The 16,574-nt window shown below is 40.4% G+C and overlaps 2 protein-coding genes across 2 annotated transcripts in view; one reads left to right on the forward strand and one right to left on the reverse strand.

The window, feature by feature from the left end:
• Positions 1-12: 12 nt before the first annotated feature.
• On the reverse strand, positions 13-15,688 carry LOC139729321 (developmentally-regulated GTP-binding protein 2-like). Its single transcript, XM_071640248.1, has 13 exons — positions 15,482-15,688; positions 14,333-14,421; positions 13,852-13,923; positions 13,370-13,459; positions 12,651-12,711; positions 11,294-11,384; positions 6,237-6,309; positions 5,813-5,903; positions 4,716-4,813; positions 3,470-3,635; positions 1,365-1,423; positions 552-605; positions 13-112 (listed from the first exon to the last, which is right to left on the reverse strand). Exons 1-13 carry the CDS (start codon positions 15,543-15,545, stop codon positions 26-28), a joined length of 1,095 nt encoding a protein of 364 aa, XP_071496349.1. The 5' UTR covers positions 15,546-15,688; the 3' UTR covers positions 13-25.
• Positions 15,689-16,216: 528 nt separating this feature from the next.
• Positions 16,217-16,574, forward strand: part of LOC139729337 (DNA-dependent protein kinase catalytic subunit-like) — an 89,284-nt gene continuing 88,926 nt past the window's right edge. Inside the window, exon 1 of the mRNA XM_071640265.1 lies at positions 16,217-16,496. Within this exon, the coding sequence (XP_071496366.1) occupies positions 16,352-16,496 (145 nt within the window). The 5' untranslated portion in view covers positions 16,217-16,351. The remainder of the gene's footprint in view (positions 16,497-16,574) is intronic.

Raw genomic sequence — 16,574 nt, forward strand, 5'->3', positions numbered from 1 at the left:
GGTAAACATGTGACATGCCTTCAGTTCACTTCTTGACTACTTGGATGACATCTTCATGGTGAACTAGATGAGAGAGACCCACACGTTGAGGACTGTACTTTGTACTTGTTCCCTACAGAGAAAGACATTGAAAAAACAAAACAAAATTGCTAAACTGAGAAAAAAATAACAACAAACACACCACCCAATATGCATGCATATATTAATTGCTACACTATAACTTGATGCCTCAAACGATCCATGTTAATTACAACAACAGTAATAATAATAATAATAATAATAAAAACTGCATAGGTCTCATGTTGGAACACCTCAAGTTTAGTAACTGTTTATGATAAGAATGACCACTATTCCTATTACATGTACCACATTAATTCATTATCGGAAAGAAAAAATGAAATTAACAGAAGCAGCCCTAGATTTTAGACATCTTTAATGTGTGGAATAGAATGTCATAAGGACCATATTGTTTCAACTATTCAAAATTTCTTCAGCTTAAAGAAATAAAAGAGTAGGCAACTGCATTCACTGATACTGTAATGCTAACTCACCCACACTAAGGCATATTTGAATCTCTCTGCCAAGGTTCTGTGAATTGCGTGACACTGAAATGGAAAAAGGCAAAGGTGTAATAGATGAGGAATTGAAATGTATATCATGATGTAAAGTCACTCACTCACAAAAGGACAATAAAAAAACCTCCAGGTATTATCAATGATTAGATCACTCATCCTATTGCGATTACAGAATTTGATCTCAAGGCACTTAATTGCAACTATCTGACGAATTGCCATTCACTGACATTGATGAAGAGCAATTTGTCAATCAGGAGCAAAAAAAAAAAACAAAAAAACAACTTGATGCAAGGATCATTCATGTGAACACATTTTTCCATTTTTGTTGTTGTTGAAGTCTAAGAAGTGATATATGGGACATACTCACGTCGCCCAGATATTACATTTTCATATCTTCACTGAGCAGTTATTCTGAGCACATGTGATAGATAAAAAAACAACACTGAACTGAGACTATTGCTACCTGAAAACAGTGAATGCTCACATGTAAGCATTATGCCAATTTATTTTGTTTGACTCTGTATACTTGTGTCCCACATAACAGCCAAACTTGCCTAAGTTGTATCTATTTGGACTGACAAAATAGCTTTGACTCAGAGAAAAATCAACTTATGAAGGATTAAAATCAAGAGAATATAAAAGAGAAGAGCACTTGAAAAGACCTTTGACTTAGGCCATTATTTGACTTATGCAAGGTTGACTTTAAGCAAGGGTGACTGTATGCAGAGTGAGTTGTATCAATGTGTGAGACTTGTAGCATGAGACATGGCAACGTCTGGAAAGTCTTACCACATGTTCCACACTGCAGCCTTTTCTCATGATAATCCCTTCCTCAAAGTCTGGTCGATCTGAAACAAAGAAATATTTCCTCATTACCAAGATTTATAACTAGGTCTATCAAGTTGAGAAGTTGCAGAATATCCATTGGCTTTATGAATCTACATTGTACCACGACATGCAAATTTGAATACTAATGGAACAATAAAATGTTGTTTCCATCAAAATATAATAGAACATATATCTGGTTAAATATTTTGAAAAACAAGAATATCACGGTACTATTAATGCTTTGTGATCGTATCATAAAAAGACAATTCTATGCAGCAGGCCAAGGGTAGACAAGAAACTACAGGAGAACCATACTATAAAAGTGCTTTGATACGCACGATTGCAACCACTTAGTGTGAACGAAACATTTGTAATTTGCAGTCCCACAAGGCAATATACAAGCTTCATGCAATTAGGGATAAGATAAGCAATTATATGCTATAAAACAAGGAAAAGTAGAAATTACGCGGTGCGTAATATATGTCCCCGTCGGAAGTAGCATTTTCTAGCAAAATGTACAATATAGGTCAAAAATCAAGGTCAAAGGTCAAAGAAGGTCAAAATTCTGTGTAGCAGTTTTGAAGCCCTCACCTAGTGCCATCACATAAAGCAAACGGAATCGAAATCGGGTTAGAAATGGCGAAGGAGTAGCATTTTGTAGCCAATGTACAATAAAATGTCGGTCAAAAATCAAGGTCAAAGGTCAAAGAAGTCAAAGGTCAAAATTCTGTGTAGAAGTTTTGAAGCCCTCACCTAGTACCATCACATAAAGCAAACGGAATCAAAATCGGGTTAGAAATGGCGAAGGAGTAGCATTTTGTAGCAAAATGTACAATACAGGTCAAAAATCAAGGTCAAAGGTCAAAGAAGTCAAAGGTCAAAATTCTGTGTAGAAGTTTTGAAGCCCTCACCTAGTGCCATCACATAAAGCAAACGGAATCAAAATCGGATTAGAAATGGCGAAGGAGAAGCATTTTGTAGCAAAATGTACAATACAGGTCAAAAATCAAGGTCAAAGGTCAAAGAAGTCAAAGGTCAAAATTCTGTGCAGACGTTTTGAAGCCCTCACCTAGTGCCATCACATAAAGCAAACAGAATCGAAATCGGGTTAGAAATGGCGAAGAAGTAGCATTTTGTAGCAAAATGTACAATATAGGTCAAAGGTCAAGGTCAAAGGTCACAACTGAAATTCTGTGTAGAAGTTTCAAAGCTCCCATGTAGTGCTATCATATAAAGCAAACAGAATCAAAATTGGCTCATAAATGACAGAGAAGTAGCAAATTGAAGATTTTGATCACACACGTGTGCACACACGGACGGACACACGGACGGACACACGGACACACACACATACGGAGCCCGTTTCATAGTCCCCTGCTCGAACTCGTTCGGCGGGGATAACTAAAACAGAGGAGTTCATCTGATTCAGTGTTGACAACAAGCCACTGACAATGTGTCTACAGGATGATTGGGTTCCAGGACAATTTTTGAGGCTCAAAATGAAAATGTTCCACGTTTGCACGTCCGACTCAATCGACGGCGTGCCAACTTCGCATATTCTGCTCAACAAACAAAGTCGCCAAGACCGGTCGATAAACCGCTAATTACTGCTAATCCCTCGGCACAATGAAAGCATTTCTCGTGCTTTTGTTCCTCTCATATACGGCTTGCATTCTTTGTGGTGATCGACTATCAAGCGATGTTCCCAACTAGATACATTTGCTCGTATATTCTAAGTTTCTGTCACGGTTTTATGTGCAAAAGTCTTGCCTTTACAGTAATGTAGCAACTGGTCATTCAAAAGAAAAATTGAAAATAGATTCATCATACAATTTATATCGAAACAAAGCTTGGCATTCCTCTTTAACTTTGCCTACTATTATGCCCATCCTAACAGAAATTTGTAGAAGTTAAACAAATTTGAAAAACAGAATTCTTTCTCAAAGCATGACTACCTTCGTGTCTCAGAATAACGTGGCACACAGGTGGTTTCCACCATGGCACATAAAGAGTTAATCTGCAACACAGAGAAATGTATTGTCTGCAGGCGGTATCAGGATACTTACGACTGCGCTTCTTGGTGTACAGACAGATGAGGTTGAGGTATTCCCAGACTTTCTCCAACAAGTAATCGAGATTGAGTTTCATCTCACAGCTAATGACTACACAGTCAGGTTGGTGAGCTATTCTGTCAACTTCCTCAATTGAAGTTTGGTCTATCTTGTTATACACCTACAGAATGAACAACAACACATACATTTGAACGCTACACTTTGCAAGAGTCACTACATTTTGTGCAACAGCATACAACTGTACTTCAAGACAGCAGCGTAACAGCATAAAGCATTTTAACTTTTGACATGAGCACAGATAAACACTAAGCATTCCATGACATAAAATATTGCACAGATATGTCAAAGTTTTGGTCATTTCTTTAAGAGGTAGTAATGACCACTTTTGAATTGGTATGAAATGTGGTGCATTGATATGACATAGACAGATAACCCCATAAAATACCTAATACAGTACTCTTCGCATAACTGGGTAGGCTCAAGCATTCACAATTGACACACACAATGTGTATGTACATGCATTGTACACTGCACCAAACACCTACACTGTGTGCTTAACACGCATGCTTGCACGGCACATTATACATACTTTACACTTGCTCAGTCACAAGCAATAATTTACACTCTTTTTATGGACAAATATGTCTTCAGAAAACTTTGTCAATTGAATCGACTATAGGCTCCTCGCTAACACGCAGGCATTTTCCGAAATGAACCTGTCTCTTTGCGTGCACTATTCAAGTAGAAAGTGACTGGGGGAAAGCAAAATTATGGAGCTGATGCATGGCCTGATTTTCGTTGCAAACTTCTCGTATTGTGAATGTTGTTGCGGAGCAAGAGAGGAGCGTAAATGTGTTCAACTCCTGTCTGTCTATGCAATTGTGAGTGCCAGCTACATGTGTAATGTTCGTTCACGTGTGGTAAGTCGGTACTGGTACATGTGTTTTCATTTTCAGTCACTCCTTAAATGATCGGTCTTCTTTGCAAATCAAGCAGAGAATGCAATTAGCCGTGGAAAAAGTGACATTCATGATTTCTTACAGTCTTATATCTGCGATAAAATGTTGGTGAAAATTGAATTAGAAGAAAATTCTTACCCATTTATGCGGAGAGGCAACCCGATTATCAGGTAATTTCAATGTGCATTGGAACTGATTTGGACATTACTACCCAATTAAACGGAGTACCCGTTTAAGCGATACCCGATTATGCGGAGAGTACTGATACTGATAAAACTCACATAGAGACAGGGCACATATATTCGGTTGGCATTGATGACATCAATGAACTCATCTGCTGAGCAATCTTCTCGAAACAAGACCTCAGCGTTGAAGATTTCTATAGGAAAGAAGTGTTAAGGTGAAAGTGGCAGTAATGCTTCATGCTCTCTCAAAGAGTAGACACATAATTTCATACATTCTGATCATGCTTGGCATGAGTACACTTCATGACAAAACCCACATATAAGTTTATATAACAATTCAAAAAAAGAAACAATGATTTCTTTTTGATTTGACAATAAGAAACATTAAATGCGCAACACTGGCAATCTACTGTCAGTCTGGAAGCTTTAAGATTTGATCTGATCATTGCTTTCCTTGGAACAAAGACAAATTGTGCACTGCAAATAATAATAATAATAATTAAACAATAATGAAAAAAAAAGGAAAATGTAAAATCAAGTGGGATTTTGTTGTCGACTGCTCTAAGTTCAAGAACTTTGAAATGTAATGTTGACAGCAGACATAGATAAATCTAGGGGCAATCTTGTTTATATGTGCTGGATTGGCACCTAACAGGGAAATCATTTCACTGGATGGGTAAAGAACAGAAATCATACAAAGCGTTTTTTCCCCTACCTATGGAAAGATTCAAAATCCTAACACCTCACTGATCATGAAGAGAGAGAGAGAGAGAGAGAGAGAGAATCAAACAAGGCATGCCATTAAAATGTATACAGTACATGTAGCTATCCTAAACCTCTTCTCTATGGTCTATCCACTGGAGATTATGACATTTGCAAGCATGCCATTTGATAAACATAAATCAGAAGAATTATGTTGGGTGTGGAGTAAAAAAACCCCAACTAATTAATGAAATAAAAGACCCTCACACCCTCACCCCCCCCCCAAAAAAAAAGAAAAAAAAGAAAAAAAAAAGGAAGGTGTAGATCCCATCTACATATCTCTGGATGTGTAAACAGTGATGAAAAGCTTGTACAATTTAATGAGTTCGATTCAATGGCACTAAAGCCTGATATTGCACTTGAATTACACTAAATAGACATAACACTGGTAAATCAAAACATTCAAAATAGGACGCTGTAGCAGAGGATACTGTACTCATGAAGAATCATCTGAACCATCTTCTCATTGCATTTGGTCAGTGTGCAGGTCGAGTTGAATGATAGCCCTCCTCCTTTCTTTTGCTGGAGATGAAAATATATAGGTATACAAAATTAAAAAGAAAATAAAAATGATCAAAAGTGATTATTAAATAACATTACATTTACAATTTACATTTTCCTTTCCACATGACAATAAATTGGACACAACTAACCGATCCTCTACAAAATATATGGTTCACATTGTGATGGTTGATACCATCAGAACAAAATAAATTTCAGCTAATACAAATGTACATTGATTTCTTGATTAGGATACATGAAAATGTTTTTGAAAAGTGTATCCTGAAATAAACAAACACACAAGAAAACTAATTCACAATACAATAAAATGCCAAGGGGAATCAATTTCCTTACTTTGAAGTAAATGTTGGGTTTCTTCTTGTTGAGACGGAGGCCAACTGTTTCAAGTTCCTTCTCTAGTAGATTTCTGTGAATAAAACATGAAGAGCTTTTTATAAAACAAAACTGAAATTTATACAGTAAAGAGGAGAGCATCAAAGGGCAACAAGATGTGTTGACATATTCTGTATTAACAGGGAGAAAGGAAAAAACCCTGTCCAGTTTAAGACTAGAGGGCTCAATGATGAGTTTTGGGTAATCTGTTCTCAAGATTCAAATTTCTGCATGTCAAAGTCATAATATTCCAAATGTCTGGCTGTTAGTTTTGGGTAATCTTATGCACTGACCTGTCTAGATGGGTATTGCGCGATAATTTGGTGTCACATAAGTAGAACAATATCACTAAAAATAATCATATAAGAAAGAATATCACAAAAATCATCTTCGTTTGCTTTAATGCATGAATTTCTTCTTCTTCTTCTGGTAGTCCTGCGTCCTTCATACTTGAAGATTATTACAGGCGTGATTCATGCTGTGCATGCTGTGCTTGTGTGGGAGTGCAGTTGTATAAAATATCTCAGGGTGCAAGTAAAAATCAATTAGCAGTGTCAGTCTACACTGCATAGCTTGCTATCAGCTTAAGCCGGAAGGCTTCGACTGATGGGGCTGATACAGTGTATGATGTCAGGGGGCAGTGAGTTCCAAGTCCACACAGTGCGTGGGAAGAAGGACTGCTTATGAAGCTCATTTCTGGAGATTGGCAGATGGTAGCCTCGACTATGAACAATTTTCAAAACACTTGAATTAGAATATATCACGAGGATGTTTAATATCTGCCGTTTTTGAATGAGTGTGGCATTCAATGATAAGGAGCATCAATCACATAAACCATATAAGGTAGATGCCAGTAAAATGAGTTCTCTAAGCGGATCGAATACAAAAAGTAACATGTTTTTTAAGGCTATGCCCTGTTAGAAAACACCTCATTCCACAGCTACTTTGGAGAATATTATAATAGGGTGAGCCTACCACAAGAAAGAGGGTCTTCTGTATGACAGGGAGCCTACCAGGTAATGGCGAGTCTACAAGTGAATACCGAGTCTATTAGTAAATGGGGAGCCTACAGGTAAATGGAGTGAATAACCAGTTATACTGGTGAATAAGGAGTCTACATGTACCTGTGAATGGAAGCCTACCAGTGAATAGGGAGTCTACCAGTGAATGGGGAGTCTACCAGTGAATGGGGAGTCTACCAGTGAATGGAAGCCTACCAGTGAATAGGGAGTCTTACAGTGAATGGGGAGTCTACCAGTGAATGGGGAGTCTACCTGTGAATAGGTAGTCTACCAGTGAATAGGGAGTCTACCAGTGAATGGGGAGTCTACCAGTGAATGGGGAGTCTACCAGTGAATGGAAGCCTACCAGTGAATAGGGAGTCTACCAGTGAATAGGGAGTCTACTAGTGAATGGGAAGTCTTACAGTGAATGGGGAGTCTACCTGTGAATGGGAAGTCTTACAGTGAATGGGGAGTCTACCAGTGAATGGGGAGTCTACCAGTGAGTGGGGTGTCTCTCAGTGAATGGAAGCCTACCTGTGAATAGGGAGTCTACCTGTGAATGGGGAGTCTACCAGTGAATGGGGAGTCTACCAGTGAATGGAGAGTCTACCAGTGAATAGGTAGTCTACCAGTGAATAGGAAGTCTACCAGTGAATTGGGAGTCTACCAGTGAGTGGGTAGTCTACCTGTGAATGGGAAGTCTTACAGTGAATGGAGAGTCTACCAGTGAATGGGGAGTCTACCAGTGAATGGGGAGTCTTACAGTGAATGGGGAGTCTACCTGTGAATGGAAACCTACCAGTGAATAGGGAGTCTACCAGTGAATGGGGAGTCTACCTGTGAATGGGAAGTCTTACAGTGAATGGGGAGTCTACCTGTGAATGGAGAGTCTACCAGTGAATAGGTAGTCTACCAGTGAATAGGAAGTCTACCAGTGAATTGGGAGTCTACCAGTGAATGGGAAGTCTTACAGTGAATGGGGAGTCTACCTGTGAATGGAGAGTCTACCAGTGAATAGGAAGTCTACCAGTGAATTGGGAGTCTACCAGTGAATTGGGAGTCTACCAGTGAGCGGGGAGTCTCCCAGTGAATGGGGAGTCTACCAGTGAATGGGGAGTCTACCTGTGAATGGGGAGTCTACCTGTGAATGGAAGCCTACCAGTAAATAGGGAGTCTACCAGTGAATGGGGAGTCTACCAGTGAATGGGGAGTCTTACAGTGAATGGGGAGTCTACCAGTGAATGGAGAGTCTACCAGTGAATAGGAAGTCTACCAGTGAATTGGGAGTCTACCAGTGAGCGGGGAGTCTCCCAGTGAATGGGGAGTCTACCAGTGAATGGGGAGTCTACCTGTGAATGGGGAGTCTACCTGTGAATGGAAGCCTACCAGTAAATAGGGAGTCTACCTGTGAATAGGGAGTCTACTAGTGAATGGGAAGTCTTACAGTAAATGGGGAGTCTACCTGCGAAGAGGGAGTCTACCTGTGAATAGGGAGTCTACCAGTGAATGGGAAGTCTACCCGTGAATGGGAAGTCTACCAGTGAATGGGGAGTCTACCAGTGAATGGGGAGTCTACCTGTGAATGGGAAGTCTTACAGTGAATGGGGAGTCTACCAGTGAATGGGGAGTCTACCAGTGAATGGGAAGTCTTACAGTGAATGGGGAGTCTACCTGTGAATGGAGAGTCTACCAGTGAATAGGTAGTCTACCAGTGAATAGGAAGTCTACCAGTGAATTGGGAGTCTACCAGTGAGCGGGGAGTCTCCCAGTGAATGGGGAGTCTACCAGTGAATGGGGAGTCTACCTGTGAATGGGGAGTCTACCTGTGAATGGAAGCCTACCAGTAAATAGGGAGTCTACCTGTGAATAGGGAGTCTACTAGTGAATGGGAAGTCTTACAGTAAATGGGGAGTCTACCTGCGAAGAGGGAGTCTACCTGTGAATAGGGAGTCTACCAGTGAATGGGAAGTCTACCCGTGAATGGGAAGTCTACCAGTGAATGGGGAGTCTACCAGTGAATGGGGAGTCTACCTGTGAATGGGAAGTCTTACAGTGAATGGGGAGTCTACCAGTGAATGGGGAGTCTACCAGTGAATGGGAAGTCTTACAGTGAATGGGGAGTCTACCTGTGAATGGAGAGTCTACCAGTGAATAGGTAGTCTACCAGTGAATAGGAAGTCTACCAGTGAATTGGGAGTCTACCAGTGAGCGGGGAGTCTCCCAGTGAATGGGGAGTCTACCAGTGAATGGGGAGTCTACCTGTGAATGGGGAGTCTACCTGTGAATGGAAGCCTACCAGTAAATAGGGAGTCTACCTGTGAATAGGGAGTCTACTAGTGAATGGGAAGTCTTACAGTGAATGGGGAGTCTACCTGCGAATGGAAGCCTACTACCAGTGAATAGGGAGTCTACCTGTGAATAGGGAGTCTACCAGTGAGTGGGGAGTCTACCAGTGAATGGGGAGTCTACTAGTGAATGGGGAATCTACCAGTGAATGGGGAGTCTACCAGTGAATTGGGAGTCTACCTGTGAGTGGGGAGTCTAACAGTGAATGGGTAGTCTACCAGTGAGTGGGGAGTCTACCAGTGAGTGGGGAGTCTACCAGTGAATGGGTAGTCTACCTGTGAACAGGGAGTCTACCAGTGAATGGGAAGTCTACCAGTGAATGGGGAGTCTACCAGTGAATGGGTAGTCTACCTGTGAGCGGGGAGTCTACCTACCAGTGAGTGGGTAGTCTACCAGTGAATGGGGAGTCTACCTGTGAATATTGAGTTTACCAGTGAATGGGAAGTCTACCAGTGAATGGGGAGTCTACCAGTGAGTGGGGAGTCTAACAGTGAATGGGGAGTCTACCAGTGAATGGGTAGTCTACCAGTGAGCGGGTAGTCTACCAGTGAGCGGGGAGTCTACCAGTGAGTAGGGAGTCTACCAGTTAATGGGGAGTCTACCTGTCAATAGGGAGTCTACCAGTGAATGGGAAGTCTACCAGTGAATAGGGAGTCTACCAGTGAATGGGGAGTCTACCTGTGAATAAGGAGTCTACCAGTGAATGGGAAGTCTACCAGTGAATGGGGAGTCTACCTGTGAATAAGGAGTCTACCAGTGAGTGGGGAGTCTACCAGTGAATAGGGAGTCTACCAGTGAATAGGAAGTCTACCAGTGAATAGGGAGTCTAACAGTGAATAGGTAGTCTACCAGTGAATGGGGAGCCCACCAGTGAGTGGGGTGTCTCTCAGTGAATGGGGAGTCTACCAGCGAGTGGGGAGCCTATTAGCGATCAGGGAGTCTATCAGCGAACAGGGAGTCTACAAGTGAATGGGTGAATGTTAGACCGTTACAGTGAATGGGTGAATGTTAGACCGTTACAGTGAATGGGTGAATGTTAGACCGTTACAGTGAATGGGTGAATGTTAGACCGTTACAGTGAATGGGTGAATGTTAGACCGTTACAGTGAATGGGTGAATGTTAGACCGTTACAGTGAATGGGTGAATGTTAGACCGTTACAGTGAATGGGTGAATGTTAGACCGTTACAGTGAATGGGTGAATGTTAGACCGTTACAGTGAATGGGTGAATGTTAGACCGTTACAGTGAATGGGTGAATGTTAGACCGTTACAGTGAATGGGTGAATGTTAGACCGTTACAGTGAATGGGTGAATGTTAGACCGTTACAGTGAATGGGTGAATGTTAGACCGTTACAGTGAATGGGTGAATGTTAGACCGTTACAGTGAATGGGTGAATGTTAGACCGTTACAGTGAATGGGTGAATGTTAGACCGTTACAGTGAATGGGTGAATGTTAGACCGTTACAGTGAATGGGTGAATGTTAGACCGTTACAGTGAATGGGTGAATGTTAGACCGTTACAGTGAATGGGTGAATGTTAGACCGTTACAGTGAATGGGTGAATGTTAGACCGTTACAGTGAATGGGTGAATGTTAGACCGTTACAGTGAATGGGTGAATGTTAGACCGTTACAGTGAATGGGTGAATGTTAGACCGTTACTCACTTCTGTACATCTCCTTTGTTTGCATCCAGCATCATGACCACTAAGTCTGCTGTCCTGGCCACAGCAATGACCTGACGACCTCGTCCCTTGCCTGTCATACAAGGAGCATGAAAATAGCTGTCAGAAAAACTGTCATGTTTCCTGGTGACAGGCTAGAAATTTACTGTGTTGGTGATATCTTAATTAAGAAAGTTCATCATTAACAAATGTGTAGATCTGGTCATAACAATATCACACATAAATTATAAATTGTAATACTGCTGCTGAGATATGCTCATTAAAGATTGTTAATTGTCACATTGAATGTGGCATACACTGTATGTACAACTTAAACTAGACATGTATTTTACCCTGCAATACAAAAGAATCCCCAGACCAAAAGTCATAACACTGAGAGATTTGCAATCCTGCCCCCCCCCAAAAAAAAAAAAAAAAAAAAAGAAGAAGAATAGAAATAAACAGGACAGGCATGTAGACCTAGGCTAGTGTAAACATCAATATTTTTGCGTAATTTTTGCCCTGAGGTGTTCAAAAACATATTTGCAGATTCTTGAATTCATGCTTTGTAATTGTCAACCTATTCACAATGTGGACAGAAATATGTGAAGATATTTTCACAGGTTTTAGAATTCGAGCTAGCCAGAAGTTGTGTGAAATACACACAATTAATGTACCGCGAAAATGTATACGTTTACAGTGCGGGGATACATTTGTAGATTTTCCCATGATCCACCTATGCAGCAAATTTGAATTAAAGCTCCAAAGAAAAATGGCTGGTATATTGCACACAGGAAATGTGACACCAAAGTCTCCTTAGCCAGAACACAGAAGGCATGATAACCTAAAATTATGATTCAAAAGATGCTTATAATGAAATCAATTTGACAAACATCCAACTTATTTCAAGTGGTAACCTTGACCCTGTTCAGGATGGGTCAGTGAACGCAGCAAACAAAACCATTTGATGATTTGTTTGGCCAGTACATCCGTAGTAAAATCTAACAGAAAATAAATTCAGTAAAGTAGCCTAGAGTTCTAACTGGTAAGTGGGCCTTTCAAATCAATCTCCATGCAAATAAATGTCAGAACACTGATGACATTGTCACCAATGACAAAAAGATTTTCCCATGATTCCCCTCCATATCAAATTTGACTGAAAGTCACACAAGTTCACACAGGATATGCAACAGAGGCAGTATGTGGGCAAATACATGCATTGCACTTTTGTGCATTAGTGTGTTTTAAAAGCATTATATCCAGCAATGGTATACACTGTTCTTGGACTAGAATAAAGATACATGTTATTGGTTTCTTGTGTTCTGTTTCCAAACTCAAACTCCTGTTTGTGTAAACCTACCTTGGGCTGCTCCCTCTATGATACCAGGTAAGTCAAGTAGCTGAATGTTGGCTCCTCGGTACTACAAGCAAGGGAAGATAATATATGATAGGACACACCATTGAACTTTGAAACATTTGTACATGATTTTATGTCATGATTGTGGTTTACTTGGTGCAAAGCAAGTTTCCCACATCAAAAACATACTGTGCACAGATTTTATTTTTTTTTTTGCTTTGTTTAGTTTCAAACATTCACTGCAATGCACTCATTCACAAGACAGTTCAATGGTCAAAATCATCTGAATGCCACTTACTAAACATAAGGTTGGTTTAAAGTCCAGTGACATCAATTAAATCTACAAACTATCATAGTTTGTTATTTGCATCCAGGAACATTCACTGTAGACATTTTCTGGACCCCTAAGACTCCCCTAACTCCTCTTTCAGAGAGATCAAATTTGCCAAACACCGCATTACAAGCCAATAGAGTGTGTGGCTTGCTGTTGCCCTGGATACACTGTACAATGGTGGATAACACTTTGCCATAATAATCTATGTCACCCTCCTTATTGAAAAAAAAATGTTTATCTACTGTTGGGCATTATGAGTCTTCATTGTGTGTAATCCAACATTGGTCTTTTCTCCCCCCCTTTTTTTTTTTTTGTTGTTGTTGTAAGTGACCATCCTATATAAACTTGAACCATACCACCCCACTCCACTGTGATGATCAGGACTTACCTCAATAACTCCAGGTATACATGTGAGAGTTGTGAAGGCATAGGATGCAGACTCGCTGTGTGTCTTGGTCAAAGTGTTCAAGAGAGTAGACTAGAACAAGAAAAAAAAAAAAACCCAACATCATCATCCTCATATTGAAATATTTCTTGTGTGCTTGAAGCTGCAGCAGCATGTGTAAAACAAAGCTGGATGACAAAGCATTTTGATGACAGTTTAATTGAACAAATTATCTTACTGTTTGTTTGTAAGTGGTGTGTATATACTCTAAAGGAGTTTTAACATTTTGCATCGCTGTCTAAAAATGTACGTGCGTATTTGTGAACAAAACACGATTCCACATAGTGACACTTTTAATATTTTTGTAATGAGTGTACACGATTTAAATATAAACATGGAAACAAATAATTCACAGTGCCTCTACTACAGCACTGCAACACTCAAATACCTGCATTTCAGTGTGTAGGATGCCTCTATGTACTTACCTTGCCAACCGATGGGAATCCTATCAGAGCAACCCTAGCATCTCCAGATTTCATTACATCAAATCCTTCTCCCTGAAACATAGAAGATATGAGTACACCTTCCTATCAGATCACATGTAAAGCTGCTTTGACAGAAATGGGATACATTTCTAACTCAATAAGATGATGCAAACATAACATAGTTAACATAATTAGATGATGCTACTGATTTAGAATGTTATGGTTTATCATTAAAAAACAAAAGATCTGGCATATGTTAGTCTCACATAAAACTTGACATCTGATATTTATCTGATCTGAAATAATTCTTTGAAATGAAAAGAAAATGACATTTCATCCCTTTTAACACATCATCATGACCAAAAGTAGGGCACTAAAATATACTTTTCTTTTCACTCACGTGCCATGCCAACAATGTTAATACTTTCCAAATGATAATATCAATATTTGCCACATAAGTTACAATACATGATTTCCTCACCTTTGCTCCACTCTTGCCCTGTGGTTCTAGCAGTTGAGACCGATATTTGGCTAGTTTGGCTTTCAGCAGTCCAAGATGATATTCAGTAGCTGCACAAATAAAAAGTCAAGAAATGCCATTGATGTCTGTCAAGATTTCACTACCGGTAAATAAAATTTGGTCCAACTGACATAGAAATTAATCTTTACAAGCAGAATTTAAAAAGAATTATTTTCTTTGCCATCTGCTTCCGGGACAGTTCTTCATTTCTTTTGACATCTTTAGGACTGTGACAGAGAACTTAAGTCTACATTTTGTGCTATTTTGACTTCTAGCCTTGCAGGTGAAATACAGCTTGCTAAAAGTTGCATTTTGGTTATAGTGTTGATTTATTTTCATGCTCCTGCCACATGTACATAATAGTTAATCTTGATATTGATATTTGAATCAGCAAATATTATATTTAACTTTACCTACACTAAACACACATGATTTAGGATGTGAAAAGAAAAGCTGACTGAGTGAATTTGTTTGTCAGATCTAAGAATAAGATAAGGTTTCAAGTTCCTATGGACTGCACTGGGTAAAATGTGCACAAAATATTTTCTACTGTACTTCTAGGCTTATCAAATATCATGACATGTATTCTTTTAAAGTCTGAACTCAAATCTAGATATTAAATAGACTACTCAAAACAGTGTCAGTGACTCACACTAATCATATGATTGCACCACACCGGATTATGGAAAGTGTCCATAACAACTTTATGTACAATTGTGTATTCTACACTGTACAGCACAACAACATGAGGTCAGTACTTCACGGTCACCCTCAAGAAGAATTAGAAGAAGACGAAGAAGAAGTAGAACCTAGAAGGAGGAGGAGGAGGAGGAAGAGAAGGAGGAGGAGATGTTTGCAGATGGTAAGGGAGCATTATTAAATTTATTAATTTCACAAAGAGGTCAGAAAAGTCTCACCACAGCCTGCTGCTACAAAGTCCTAGAGCCAGATGACGCAAGTCTCTACGACTCTAGCTATCTCTGCCTCTGGTGTATAATCAGTAACGACAGTATTAAAGTTGACTATACAGACACACAGTACAGATTTGAACAATTGCATTAAACTTTAATAGAGATTGTGCCTGGGCTGTGGGAAAATCTGGCAACTTACCTTTATTTTTCTGAGTCCTTGCTATCTCCCTCTCAATTTCAGCAATCTTTTCTAAGATCCCCATCTTCAAAATATGCAGTTTTACTACAGACGTGACTTGCAAAAAAGTTGGTTGTCTTCAGTCAATGAGAAACCAGATCAAAAACACTTCAATGTGCTCATCATCACTTGTTAATTGGTGTTGAGTAGACCATACTACAGTTTGTACTGTACTGAGCTGCTCCGAGTCTAGTCCGAGTGGTGGTTCTGGTCCATATAGAAGCGCAGCAGCGCTGCTGCTATACTCTAGCGGGGCCGAGGGGCAGGCCAGGAGGCGGGCGCAGCCACGGCGTCGGTTTTCCGGTGCGATGTGTGTATGTGCTCCACGAATACAAGTGTACGTACATGTATGTAATTTCGTGGCTTGCGCTCAGCTACCCATGCGGAGCATTCACTGGCCATACACCGTTGAGGGCGTGCTCGACGACTGTACGAGGCGCTGTGGATCTGTGGATTGTACACGGAAGTACGTCGAGCAGCGTGTGTAAACAACGTGTGCGCGCGCTGACCTGTCTTGTAGTTTGTAGTCAGCTTGTTGTGATTGTGGCAGAGAGCCAGGCCAGCCGTTGTTGTTCGCACGGCGGGGCGGCGAGGGCGGGCGGTGGGGGCGAGGGGTGAATCGCTTGCTGTGTGCATGCTGTGTTATGTGCGCGCATGTGCTGTGCGGAGTATTGGCCTGGTAGGGCCTACTAGTAGTAGGTACCTGGTGAAGTTATTTAATATTCTCAGTCATCAAACCGAAAACCTTTTTAAGATAAGAAAGAAAGGTGATATCACTTCAAACAAGAGCCCCGCTCTTTTTTGTGAGCGTACAATACGTCTGTCAGGGACATGGCCGCTGCCGAATTACAGAAACTTTTAGTCGAGCTTCATGACATCTTGACCTCAACAAGCAGCCATGCGCCTGAGACAGCTCAAGACTTGGTCGTGGACATAGCACAGCTATGTTTAAAACGAGTGAATGACAATGAACTTGGTAAGCACATGTTTTTGGATGAAACACAGTCTGTATCACTTGTAATTAGTGATCATATCGGGGGGATTTTGGTTGTAA

The sequence above is a fragment of the Diadema antillarum genome, unplaced genomic scaffold (genome assembly GCF_040938485.1).
Source record: "Diadema antillarum isolate AM-2024a unplaced genomic scaffold, OU_Dant_1.0 seq00000234_RagTag, whole genome shotgun sequence".
Classification (NCBI taxonomy): domain Eukaryota; kingdom Metazoa; phylum Echinodermata; class Echinoidea; order Diadematoida; family Diadematidae; genus Diadema; species Diadema antillarum.